The 11932-nt window shown below is 46.3% G+C and overlaps 2 protein-coding genes across 2 annotated transcripts; both read right to left on the reverse strand.

Moving 5' to 3' along the window:
- Positions 1-1473: 1473 nt before the first annotated feature.
- LOC112268854 lies at positions 1474-3937 on the reverse strand. Its single transcript, XM_024455036.1, has 2 exons — positions 3543-3937; positions 1474-2734 (listed from the first exon to the last, which is right to left on the reverse strand). The coding sequence occupies exons 1-2, from the start codon at positions 3772-3774 to the stop codon at positions 1923-1925; spliced, it is 1044 nt and encodes a 347-aa protein (XP_024310804.1). The 5' UTR covers positions 3775-3937; the 3' UTR covers positions 1474-1922.
- Positions 3938-9989: 6052 nt separating this feature from the next.
- LOC100842367 (protein MAINTENANCE OF MERISTEMS-like) lies at positions 9990-11169 on the reverse strand. The gene is made up of 4 exons (XM_014902310.1): positions 11104-11169; positions 10422-11018; positions 10080-10337; positions 9990-9995 (listed from the first exon to the last, which is right to left on the reverse strand). Exons 1-4 carry the CDS (start codon positions 11167-11169, stop codon positions 9990-9992), a joined length of 927 nt encoding a protein of 308 aa, XP_014757796.1.
- Between the last annotated feature and the right edge of the window lie 763 nt (positions 11170-11932).

Here is an 11932-nt window from a genome sequence, read left to right on the forward strand (position 1 = left end):
CCTTCTAGCTGAAATTTTGCCGGACTCATATGCGTCGCACGCATCAGTCGCACGTATCACTAGCCGGACGCCTAACCACATGCAAAAGGAAACTAAATATGCAGATGCATGAATAATCGAGATTAAGACTAACAGTGCGCGTTGGCAAGGTGTCTCTCCGGTTTATTACTCCGTACTTGTCTGAATACACACGTCCGCACAGAGTACTCCAAGCGAGAGATGTACTATTTTGGAATGGAGGGATTATGTAGCTCGTCGATTTTCTTGTCTCTTCCTCCCTGTCTTCTTCTTCCCTGTCATCTTGTCGTATGCTTTCTTCTTGATTCTTCTCCGGTCGTCCGCGTCTCTCTCGCTCTTTTTGTTCGGCTAGACGAATCGAACGAACTCGCGCGTCGACCGACGCCGCTCTGGAGTCTGGAGAAGTTGGCGAGGCGCGAAGCTGTTGGACGTGGCCACGCTCCACAGCGATGCGGGCCTCGCTCGGCGCGTACATGCATGGACTCGCTCAGCGCCGGCTCGGCCATGGCGGCGGAAGTACGTATACTGGTCGGGTACAAGGACTTACGACGCCTCGAAGCTAGCTCTCCAGGGTCCGAGCTCGGCCGGCCAGTGTCGGCGCGCGCAGAAATTAAAGCCGGCCGGTCGGAGGACGAGTTGCGCTGGTGTGCGCGCGCTGGAGCGGAGCTAGCTTCGAGGTGGACCTCTGTCTGCAGCCAGGTCGCCGTCTTGTTCCAGAACCACCGGAAGACCGAGGAGCAGCTGGCCATTCACTCCGCGCCACCCGCCGCGTCGCACTCGCTCGCTCTCCGCCGCCGCAATCGCCTTCGTGGGCACGCGCGCTCTAGCCGCGGCCCTCGCCGTCTTCCGGCCTGCGCGTCCTCGCCACTCACCGCGACGCCTACGAGGTCGCCTAGTCCGCGCTTCTCCGCAGCCTGGACGCTCGATTGGCGGGCCTACCAGATCCAGGCGCGCATCAGGCACGCCGCCGCGGTTTAATTTGCTTCCTCCAACCCCGTTCTCTCGTCCTCGTTGCTCGTCTTCTACTCCTCCGACCTCCTACTAGCTTGCTGCCAACAAGCTGTTCGACGAATTGACGCAAATAATGTCAGCTCTTCTCCGGGAGAGCCCCCACGCACCATGGGATGGACCGCTCGGCGCATTTTGGGGGTAGGAGGCAGGTGTGGCTGATGCATGCATGTACGAGTACACGATACTAGCCATAGTCAAGTCAACTGTCGTAGCCATCCATAGTCAGGTGTGGCTGATGATGCATGTAAGCCATAGTCAAGTCAACTGTCCCATCAACATAAAACAAGTGCTAACAGTAGTTTCGTCCTGACAGAATGTACCAGCGGTAAAAAAAAAAAGAATGTACCAGCGGTGCAGACAGATAGATACATCTCAAAGCCAGAACCGACGGTCAGATAGCACAAGCTCGAGCTTCAACAAGCACAAAATCAACACTTCGGTGTATGTAAGTTTTTCCTTTATCTACACATTGTGAGCAGTAAAAGAGACATCAAAATTTCTCAACAGCTAAAATCTGTGTCCTATAGTATCTAATAGTAGTACACCTCGCAGTGCCTCGCACATTGCAACCCGGCCCGTGTGTATGTAAGTTTTTCTTCATCTACAGATTTGTGAGCAGTAAAAGGGACAAGAAAATTCGTGAACAGCTAAAATCTGTGTCCTATATCTAATACACTTCCCACATTGCACCCTGACCCGCGTGCCTTCTTAAGTTGGAGAATGGAGGCCACTCCAGCTCGTAACCGAATATGAACAAGTCAGCTCCCTCTCTTGCTACCAGTTCTCGCTCCTCTGTATCAAGGTGGATAAGTTGCAGATTTTCTGGGACGAGAATGCGAGGCTGAACTATCACAATAGAATTCTCTTCCGCAAAGCCAAGAAGGCGTGGTGTTTCATCGACTCCAGTCACATAAAGGGTCTGAGAAGGTATTTGTCGACTCATTGCACATCCATACTTGAAAGCCTCCTCCGGTAGCACCAATCCAGCACAATCTTCCACCAACTTTTCCAATAAGATTTGCACTGATGGTCTGTTCTTCTCCAACATGTGGAGCTGGAAGTAGGATCTGGGATACTTGAACATTCAGCTCTCCAAGAACATTCAGCTCTCCAAGACGAACTTTGAGAACAAATCTGCTTCTCACTAGAATATTCAGTGTGTTCCCGATGAGGACTGATGGTGCCCTAATATCACGCTCACGCAGTGAATTGACGCTATGCTCCAAACTGTGGATAGCTGATTTCCATGTGTTCTTTGCCGACAAATACCTAGAGCTCACCAATATATCACTTGATGTAGCATGAGCATACAGTACGATGACCTGGAATCCACTTGGACCTGTACTTGGGATGAATCCGGCCGTAAGATACACAAGATCAGGCCTGTAGGGTGGCTTTGGAACCTCCCTCCTAAGACGGGCCACTGGATTGCAAATCATGAACCGCTGGTACGGGATGCCAAAACAATTTACAAGCAGAAGATGTCCATCTCTTGAATCAGCAATGACGATAAATCTCTGTCCGAAGTCCAAACTCAGCAAAACATTCTGAAAAGACTGCTGTGGTGGTCGGGCAACTGGTACCAGGCTGGAGTAGGGATGAGTAAAATACTGCCAGGAGAGGTCCTCTGGAGACTTGACGGTAGGCGCCTCTGAAGTCATGCGAAGCAAGTGCTGTCTGGAATTCCTTGCAGGTGATGGAGCACCTGAGAAAAAAAGAAATAAAACAATTAGTACAGAGAAGAGACATAAAATGAGAAGTGGCTGCAAAAAAATAAACAGAAAAGCCACATGCACATAGTGGAAGTAGAAAATGTGACTTCGATCATCATGGATCTCACAATGCTTTCATTCACTTAATTGTCTGATATACAGTATATCTTTCCAAAAAAAATTGTTCAATACATATGCAGGAAAGCGTTTAGGACTAGGATGTCTATGACTGACCGATAGAAAGACTGTACCAAGTACCTCCACCGACAGACAATTTCTCTAAAACAAAAACACACAGTTCCAGGTGGCTTTCAGTTTCAGCAAATGGGATCGACTGACTGGCCAAAACAAAAGGAGGAGAAAAAAACACAACGACTTCCGTGCGCATAGCTAATCTCTTAAACTGAGAATCTCTCCTGATGCGGAGGCGGACGACGCCGTCAAGCACATGGGCCGGGGCCTGGCGCGACAGCCAGCACGCAACGCCCCTATCGGCGGCCTCCATCCGGCGGGCGAGCGCCGTGCAGTCCGGTACGATGTTGCTGTGGACACAGACCTAGGACGGGACTGGGATCCTGGAACGAGGGGATTGGGGAGGCGCAGCCACTGCGATGGGGAATTTAGCACCAAATCCCCGGTACCTTGGGGCTTGGGTACCTCCCGAAAAATTGATCCTCTATCAGCGGCGACAGCAAACGGGAGCGGGACAAGGAAAAGCAGAGCGGCGGAACGAAAAGCATACCGGCAAGGACCGAGAACTTCTACTGAGCTGAGGGAGAGGATGGATGGAACGAAAAAAACCTGAACAGATCTCGGATGCAGAGCCTCTCGAAAACCAGAACCAGGACCTCGTTTCTCTTCGTGAACTCGTCTTCTTTGCGTTGCCGTTTGAAGAGCCTCGAGTCTCGGAGAGCTCTCCAGACACGTCGGAGCAAGCCCGCCGCCGGGGAGGCTCTGTGAGCTCTCCATAGGCCGCCGAGCCCTTCTGTGTGAAGCAAGGACGGCGCCAACTCTCCCTCCTCCAACTCATCATCAGAAGGCGACGGAGAGTCGCTGCGGCGGCGTTTCCTCCCGACCACCAGCGCTGCCGACTCCATTTGCTGTCTTGGAGCCCGATCGAATTGTTTGGTGGGCGAGGGGGCGTTTCGCTAAACTCTAGGGTTTCCTGGCGAAAGAGAAAAGTTTCAAGGGCTGATGTGGGGAATTCGGTAGGAGGGTATTTATTGTGGCCGATTTCGGAAAATTGGAAACCACGAAATTAAACACCCGTATGTTGAGGAGAGAAGAGATCTCAGGAGAGAATGGAATACTAGGAAGGACCGAAGGAAGGCTCTGTTTCCCGTTGCGTGTCCAGGCTGGTCCACAAAGTTTCTGGTTCGCTCATAAATTTCCTTGTTCCCTTAACTCTATTCGTCGATACGAGAAGATCTTGATGATCTGGAGTCTGACAATGTACCAACCGATCAAGCTTAACATTTCTTGAGAAGCTATCCTGATGTAATTAGCCGTAAGGGAAGTTCTGGCTGTAAAACTGGATTGAATATTTAACTCGATCAGATATGACTCACTTCCATGTGCTTATTTAATGTTCCTTGTTCTTATTTCAGGTTTCGTATAAAAGATGGAGTACTACTCTACAATCCATTACGAATGAAGTTGATGGTGGTAGTTTGCCGAACTCCTGTTTCCTTTCGAACTCCATGTTCACTGACTAGAACAACGTTGTCCTCTACATTATGAGACATACTACGTGAATTATTAAATGATAACTATCTCCCTCCGTTCCAAAATAAGTGACGTGAATTTGTATAAATTCTTATACAAATCCACGTTATTTGGGGACGGAGGGAGTAGTCATTATCTGATGATAAAAGTTTTCCTAAAAGAAGAGCGAACAACTAGACCCCTGATTGGTTATTTATACTTACAAATGTGCAAATAATTAACGCGAATACACCATAAACTGGCATAACTGTAACACTTAGGTCAAAAAAAGTTCGGCGTGATTAATTCCGACCACATGGCAGCCACGTCGGCTTAAGTTAGAACCGTGGGTTCCTATTGATATTTCTCGGCGGATTTTTTTTTGCAAAAATTTAACAACAACATGTGGACAATTATGCTAAATTTTACTCCCTCCATCCCACAAAACACCTCTTATAGATTCGTGCACTTGGACCAAGTCAGTTCTCGTTTCTAGTGTCTGACCACTCGACCACTCATATTGGAACTACTAAATGGATGTGAACCATTATTGGTCGGAGGAAGTCAAGAGAAAAACGAGTTGTTTTGTGGAATAAAAAAACAAAAACTCGAAACGAATGCACGGTTAGAGTGAAATACACCACTAGTTTGTGCGCATTTGAGATTGTTGCAATATGTAAGATCGACAACTGTAATATGTAAGGTCGACTTTTTTTTGACACGATATGTGAGGTCGACTTCACGGACCATAAAATTTCTTATGGTCTAACTTATTTTTTTACATTGACTGTGCCCTAAGTTCTTGGTCGGCAGATCGAAAACCCCCTCTCGATCAAATATCTCTCTTCTCCCATCCCCCCGCCCGCTCCCCCACGTGCCCCTGCACCCCAACCTCTTCCTCTCCCTCGCGCAGGCGCAGCTGCCCTCCTCTCGCCACTGCTGTGCTGCTGAAGGGAGGCCGGATTCGCGCTGCCCGGGCTCCCAACGGCCTGGATCTGCGCTGTCACGTCTTTCCTACGCCTTCGCCGCCACGTGCCGTTGTCGCTCGCTTGCAGGAGGTGACGCAAATCGACGCGCCGCCCAGGAGCAACGACGGTGAGTTTTTTAAAAAAATTTGTAAATGAAAAGCTTAAAAAACTTAAACTTGGAAAAATTAAATTTCAGACTGAGTAAAATTAAAAGTTTGAAAAAACATCCAATATATTGAAAATAAAAGTTATGCTAAAAAGGCAAAAGAAAAAAACTCATCAACGGAATAACATATACTGACAACATGGACTAGCTAGGATGTGAATCTTACATAGAAGAACACGAACCAGAATCATCCGAAATCATATCACTTGAATTTTTTTTTAGCGAAATTGACTAAATAAAACAACTTGGGACCTGGGAGACTGAAATTTGAAGTGCAAAAGTGCTTGAACGCCTCAGTGCGCGGTATCAGGCGGATGAGATGCACGCAAAATGGCCCGATCGATCGACTAGGAGAGACTATGATCAAGACGTACACTGCTTTGGGAATAAGCAATCAGGAGTCGAGAACGGGTGCAAGCAGGAGAAGGAGGTCCACCTCGTAGGGGCAGCCTTGCCCACAACCACCACTGCACCACACGGCGGGCGCCCCACGAGGCCACAACTTGTCCTCGCCATCCTCCCCTGACGGTAAGACCGGTATGGATATCGCCATGACAGAATTTTTCAAAGGTTTCTTTTCCAAAGGAAACTCAATGCTTTTTAATTACTCTCACCGAACGATATACGGCAACAGAATCTAGGATGTAATTCCGCCATTCCGGTCAATGATAAGCAACGGGATTGATAAATCACCTTTCCATTCTGAAAAAAAGTCCTTGAACAATGCTTTTTATCGGTTTTGGAAAATAAAGAAAGGAAATTGTACGTACTCTATTGGATCTAATTTTGACAAAATAACTTTTTATAGTGATTAATGATAGTGGTAGGTTTTTTGTTGGCTCTCTCTTCGGAGCACTCAAACGATACCAAGTGCCTAATCCGTATAAGTTTATGTGGTGTGTCAAATTGCATTGGAAGATCAAGGTGTTTCTTTGGCTTTTAAGTACGTAGCAGAGGCATATAAGTTTATGTGGTGTGTCAGATTGCCTTTGAAGATCAAGGTGTGTCTTTGGCTTTTAAGTAGAGGCAACAATTTAACCAGGGATGTTTTAAGAATGCAAGCGTGGGACGGAAAAGATCATTGTCTATTATATGTTACAGGAAAGATAGTATTGATCATCTCTTCTTCTATGGCACGATATCTTTGGAACATTGTGCAGTGTAGTTTTGGTTTCTCTCGTATTCCTTGTTCAATTCAAGACATGTTTGATAGCTGGCTTCTGCAATTTAATAAAAGGGAGAGAAATCTTGTTCTAATTGGTATTGTGGCTGTCATTTGGACGGTGTGGAAAGCTCGCAACGAGGCCGAATGATCCCTCTTCTGTTATGTTTCACCATTGGCTCAACTGTCGATCATTGGGCTGGTTTGAAGAAACCTGATGTAGGAGCTTCCTTGCAGGTGTTCTCGGCGGCTGAGATGTTCGATTGTTCGCGTGGATGGGCTCCTATCACTCGTCGCATTGCTTCAAATTGAAGATCAACGATGTTGAATTACTTGGAAAATAGTTTATCGAGCAATATTTTTTTGTGGTAACGTAAATATAGATCACTATATGTGAACTGAGCATAATTCAGGTGGCTTGGTACCTTGTAATGGAACCTGCCGATCAAGGTTCAATCCTATACATGGCATGTGTGTCACATTTATCTGGATTTATTTTAAACTAATCACTTATGTAACGTCTTGAACGAGTCGCCAGATTAATGAGCGGAGTCGAGCTAACTCTAGCGAGTTCTAACCGACCGAGTCAGTGTGAGTGGTCACTTGCTGCGTGGCTGAGCCTAGAATTCTTATTTAAATACATCTTAATATTCTCTGTAGTTCGTAACTTTGCGATTTGATTTGATGTGAATGTTTCGTTCGGATTTTGAAAATTCTTAAGGCCTTGTTTGGCACTAATGTATTAATTTTAGTCACAAGTGTTGTGGTATTTGATATGTGTTTTAAATTGATACAAAGATGAGGTGTTTTGTGGGGGCAAACTATGAATAGTCCCGTTTAATCCTTACCAAACAATTATTTAGGTTTCTACTATTTTTTAATTTAGAGTGAATAATATCATTAAAAAAAGTAAAAAATACTGTCGAACAAGGCATGAAAAACTCGTCGAACTGAAAGTTCAAAAAATTGCAGGGAGGAGGAGGAAAGCCCGGGGAGGGGATGTATGACTGGTTGACACTTGACGCGAAAATCGACAAAATTGACCCAAATTCGAAAGAATTTGAAAACTGGACTCCGTGCGAAACTATTTCACAAATCCGACCCTTTCGGGTAGCGCCTGCACACCAGGCGTTAAGAACGCAGACCAACGCCTTAACCCTCGGCGTTACACGCATGCCAGCGTGGCTTCATCGGGCCCCAGCCCGTCGTTATCGGGGCCCACACGTGGTCATTTAACGCCGGCTATACGGGCGCTAAAAATGGCGTATAACGCCTTGTCATTGGGCGTTATACTCCCGTGCCCTAAAGTGGCTGAGCTGGTCGGGCTGGAGGCAGAGGCACACTGAACACCAGCACAGACCGGCTCGAGGAAGAACTGAGGGGCGGCGGCGGCGGCGACTCCTCCCTCCCCCTACCCCCATCTCAAATCTCACCCCCGTTGTGTGGATTTCGTCCCATTAGCTTTCCCGAAGGTATTCTCGTCCGATCCCCTCCTTTTGGTGCGTTTATTTGCTCCAATGTGCTGAACATTTGGGATTTGAGGCAAACCCTAGTTTTTTCATGGTTGACCTAAATTTGTTTGGAATAATGGGATGCTATTTGGATCTGTAGCACGTGCAATTGTAGATCTATGGCATATAGGATGATGGGATGCTATTTGGTTCCAAATGGGATGATATTTTGGATCTATAGGATATGTTGAATTGTAGGCTAACCCTAATTTTTTATGGTTGACCCGAATTTGCTTGGAACAATGGATTGATTATTGGATATGTAGCACTTGCATTTGTACCGTGGAGATGAGCTCTCTATTTGGAATTAAGCATTAGGCAAACCCTTGACTAAGCTCACAACATGACCCTATGCATTATGGTTAATTAAGTTATGGTTAATTAAGCTTAGAACATGAACAATTTTTTTATGGTAAAGGTCGTTGTTAGGTTGAAGGGTATATTGGTGATTCCGTTGATGGAAGTTTATCGTTCTAACTATTTTATAGATGGCAAGAATTGTTCATGTTCATCACGTGGATAAAGAGGCTTTCTTGGAAGGCAATGTTAAGGCGGACCCGGAGGAAAAAGACTTGGTGTTTGATTGTAGTCCTACGTATGCCGAGTTATTAGAAGAAGTGAGGATTGAGTTGAAATGGATGAACCCAAGTGATGTGGTAGAGTTAGAGGGAAGGCATAATGTTGGGTCCGGTTTGCATCTCCGTTGGAAGACAATGCGCATCTCTTCGGAGCAATGTTGGGTCGCATATAAAGAGACGGTGGCCCAATCACAAGACAAGGCTCTAGAGTTATTTGCTACAAGAAAGGTTGAATCAAGTTTGCACATTGAGTTGAATCGTAGGGCGCCCTTCACTTCTCGCCCAAGTAGTCCGGTCCGAAGTGAGCCACACGTTGAGCCCGATGTTGGCACCACAACAATGAGTCCGCCTGAACCTGAAGTGATCCAACATCAAGAGACGCAACCATCGAGCTTGATGACAGAAGATCAACCTGAATCATGGCCAGAGGATAACGATGACATGCATGACAATAATGTTGGTGATTTGGAGGCATATTGTGAGCAAGAGGATATGGACCATGACATCCCTTTTAACCGAGTCTATGCATCGGATTCGGATGACAATGGTCCCGAGGAAGAGGTTGATGAGGACGGGTTAACGGCCAAAGAAGCTAAAGCTTTCAAGAAGGTATGACCGCTTCTCAACCTCTGAAGGCAACTAAGTGGGAGGATGAGGAGGAGGGGGACAAGAGTGAGAGGCCGGGGTGGTGGGAGGCAGCTGCTAAGAAGGTGAGAGAGGCGGAAGCAAGGGAGAGGGAAAGGGAGAGAATTAGGAAACATAATGAGCGCGTTCAAGCTGAGGTTGAAAGGAAGTGGCAAATGAGGATGGAAGCGCAGAAAAGGGAGAGGAAGTTGCAAATGATGGTGGAAGCGCAGAAAAGGGAGAGAGAGGCTCGTTGGAAGAAGGATTGGGAAGCACATGAGAAGAGGATGGAGAAGGAAAGGGAGAAGGAGCGCTAAGCTATTTAATTATCTAGTCAGTACCGTTTCAGCCCGGCGGAGGAGTGGAAAATTTTTCTTAGTGCAAGTATAGCGCCGCTATACGAGGCGTTAAACCTTCACATGTAACGCCTGGTGAATAGGCGCTAAGCTATTTAATTATCTAGTCAGTACCGTTTCAGCCCGACGGAGGAGTGGAAAAATTTCTAAGTGCAAGTATAGCGCCGCGATACGAGGCGTTAAACCTTCAACATATCACAAACATCGCAATGATCAGTTTTCATAAGGACGACACAAATGATAATAAGTGACACAATGAAAATATGTACCTGCTCGAGGGTTAACGTGTCCAACTCATTCGTGTACTGCTTGTACAGAAGAGCCGTGTCGCTCCAGTTATCCTTGATAACGTCCCACTTGTAAGCCCAAGTCGATCTCCGAAGCGGGTCTCCATGATCATCCCAATCATTGTATGTCAACAGTATTGGTCGTCCAACTAGGAAGCGGTCCCAGCTCCAAACCGAAAGTAGGAGCAAAGGACCGCCTATGCCGCTGTCGGTTTTACTCCTACGACAAGCATCGTCCAACTGCACAAAAAGAAATGCATGGTTAAATTATGACATGTCATGAGAGGTCATGTAGGCATAAACAAAGTACGAATAGATGATTACCTGGCGGTAAAGATAGGCCAGTGCCGCTGTACCCCAGCTCCAATTCGCATCCCATACAGTCAAGGCCTTCAGCCAATGCCATTGAGCTGTCCTGCCACCCCCGTCAGCAAACAGAGTCCTTGTGATGACGTACCAGACGTAGACTCGTGCGTACTGCTGAACCACCTCGTCGTCAACACCCTCGGGGCACTGGGCAAAGTTCTCAACGATCCAAGTGTACGTAGCGCCTGCTGGCACTCTATCGTTAGCACGGTCCTCAAGGGCCCTACCAATAAGAGCCGCCATCTGCTCACGCCATCCCGATGAGCTTGTGTTGATACACACCGGTTCGCCGCCGATGGGGAGTGCAAGGATCATGGACACGTCCTGAAGAGTCACGGTCATCTCTCCGGTACGGAGGTGAAACGTGTGCATCTCAGGCCTCCACCGGTCGACGAGTGCCGTGATCGCAGGAGCGTTCAACCAAAGCGTCGACCGGGTCACCATATGGATGAACGGGAGGAGCCCTGTCCTCAAGATGTACGGTGTGTACCGCTCATCGTAAGACATGGCGGCATTGGAGGCCCCGTGAGACCTGAGCTTCAGTGGTCCGAGATCCTGCAAAAATACAACTCCGATTGTGCTACTTATACATTTATAACATAACAACTACAAAACGAACCATAATGTAAATTTTCATTACCATTTGTTCCTCCCGCATCAAACGCCCACGGTGATACTGATCATAGTAATCTTTGAGGAGCGCCATGCTGCATTTTCCAATTAACACAATTTAAAAATATGAACCTACATAGATCCATCTACAGAAACAATATTGATCTATTTAAAAAAAAAGAATTACAAACTCCATTTTCCTCTATACAGATTGAAAAGACCACTGGTTACAAGCAAGGGAGCTAATTGCCACTAGTTGTCAACGTTAAAGAAACAATTGATCTTTCAGTAGAGCCATCCTACATATTCCAATTAAGACTACTAATAAGTCCGAGAAAATTGCTATGTGTCCAATTTGTAACACAAATTCATCACATTTAACAAGTTGCTATATCAAGTTGCAAAAATGCATCCATAGGACCTAATATAAGCAAAAGCACTCACCATATATGCCTCATGAAAAGAAAATATAACTTACGACCACATACAACAAATGAAACTTGTGCCTCAATACGCCTCAACTACAAAATTAATTGATTGTGCCACAATATTCTAAACATGATCAATGAGAATACTAAAACATAAAAATAGACCACACATTGTCAACATGATATTTGTGACTCCATTTTCGGTTGCATTCGAGCCTAAAACATAAAAATAGACCACACATTGCATTCGAGCAACAATAATACCCATGTAGGCTCTAAGAAACAAAGAATGATGGGATTCTTCCATGGAAAATCCACATCCACACATAACCTAGGGTTTGCCCTAATTTGAGAAATGTAGGGATGGAAACGAGTAGATCGGAGGAGATTACCTTCGGGGGGGGAAGGGAGAAGAATTCCACGGAAAAT

The sequence above is a fragment of the Brachypodium distachyon genome, chromosome 4 (assembly GCF_000005505.3).
Source record: "Brachypodium distachyon strain Bd21 chromosome 4, Brachypodium_distachyon_v3.0, whole genome shotgun sequence".
Classification (NCBI taxonomy): Eukaryota; Viridiplantae; Streptophyta; class Magnoliopsida; order Poales; family Poaceae; genus Brachypodium; species Brachypodium distachyon.

Coding starts and splice junctions, on each gene's coding strand:
- LOC112268854 (XM_024455036.1), bottom strand. CDS start 3,774: ATGATGAGTTGGAGGAGGGAGAGTTGGCGCCGTCCTTGCTTCACACAG. Junction 2,735..3,542: donor TGCATCCGAGATCTGTTCAG/GTTTTTTTCGTT, acceptor TTTTTTTCTCAG/GTGCTCCATCACCTGCAAGG.
- LOC100842367 (XM_014902310.1), bottom strand. CDS start 11,169: ATGGCGCTCCTCAAAGATTACTATGATCAGTATCACCGTGGGCGTTTG. Junction 11,019..11,103: donor TGATGCGGGAGGAACAAATG/GTAATGAAAATT, acceptor GTATTTTTGCAG/GATCTCGGACCACTGAAGCT. Junction 10,338..10,421: donor TGGCCTATCTTTACCGCCAG/GTAATCATCTAT, acceptor CTTTTTGTGCAG/TTGGACGATGCTTGTCGTAG.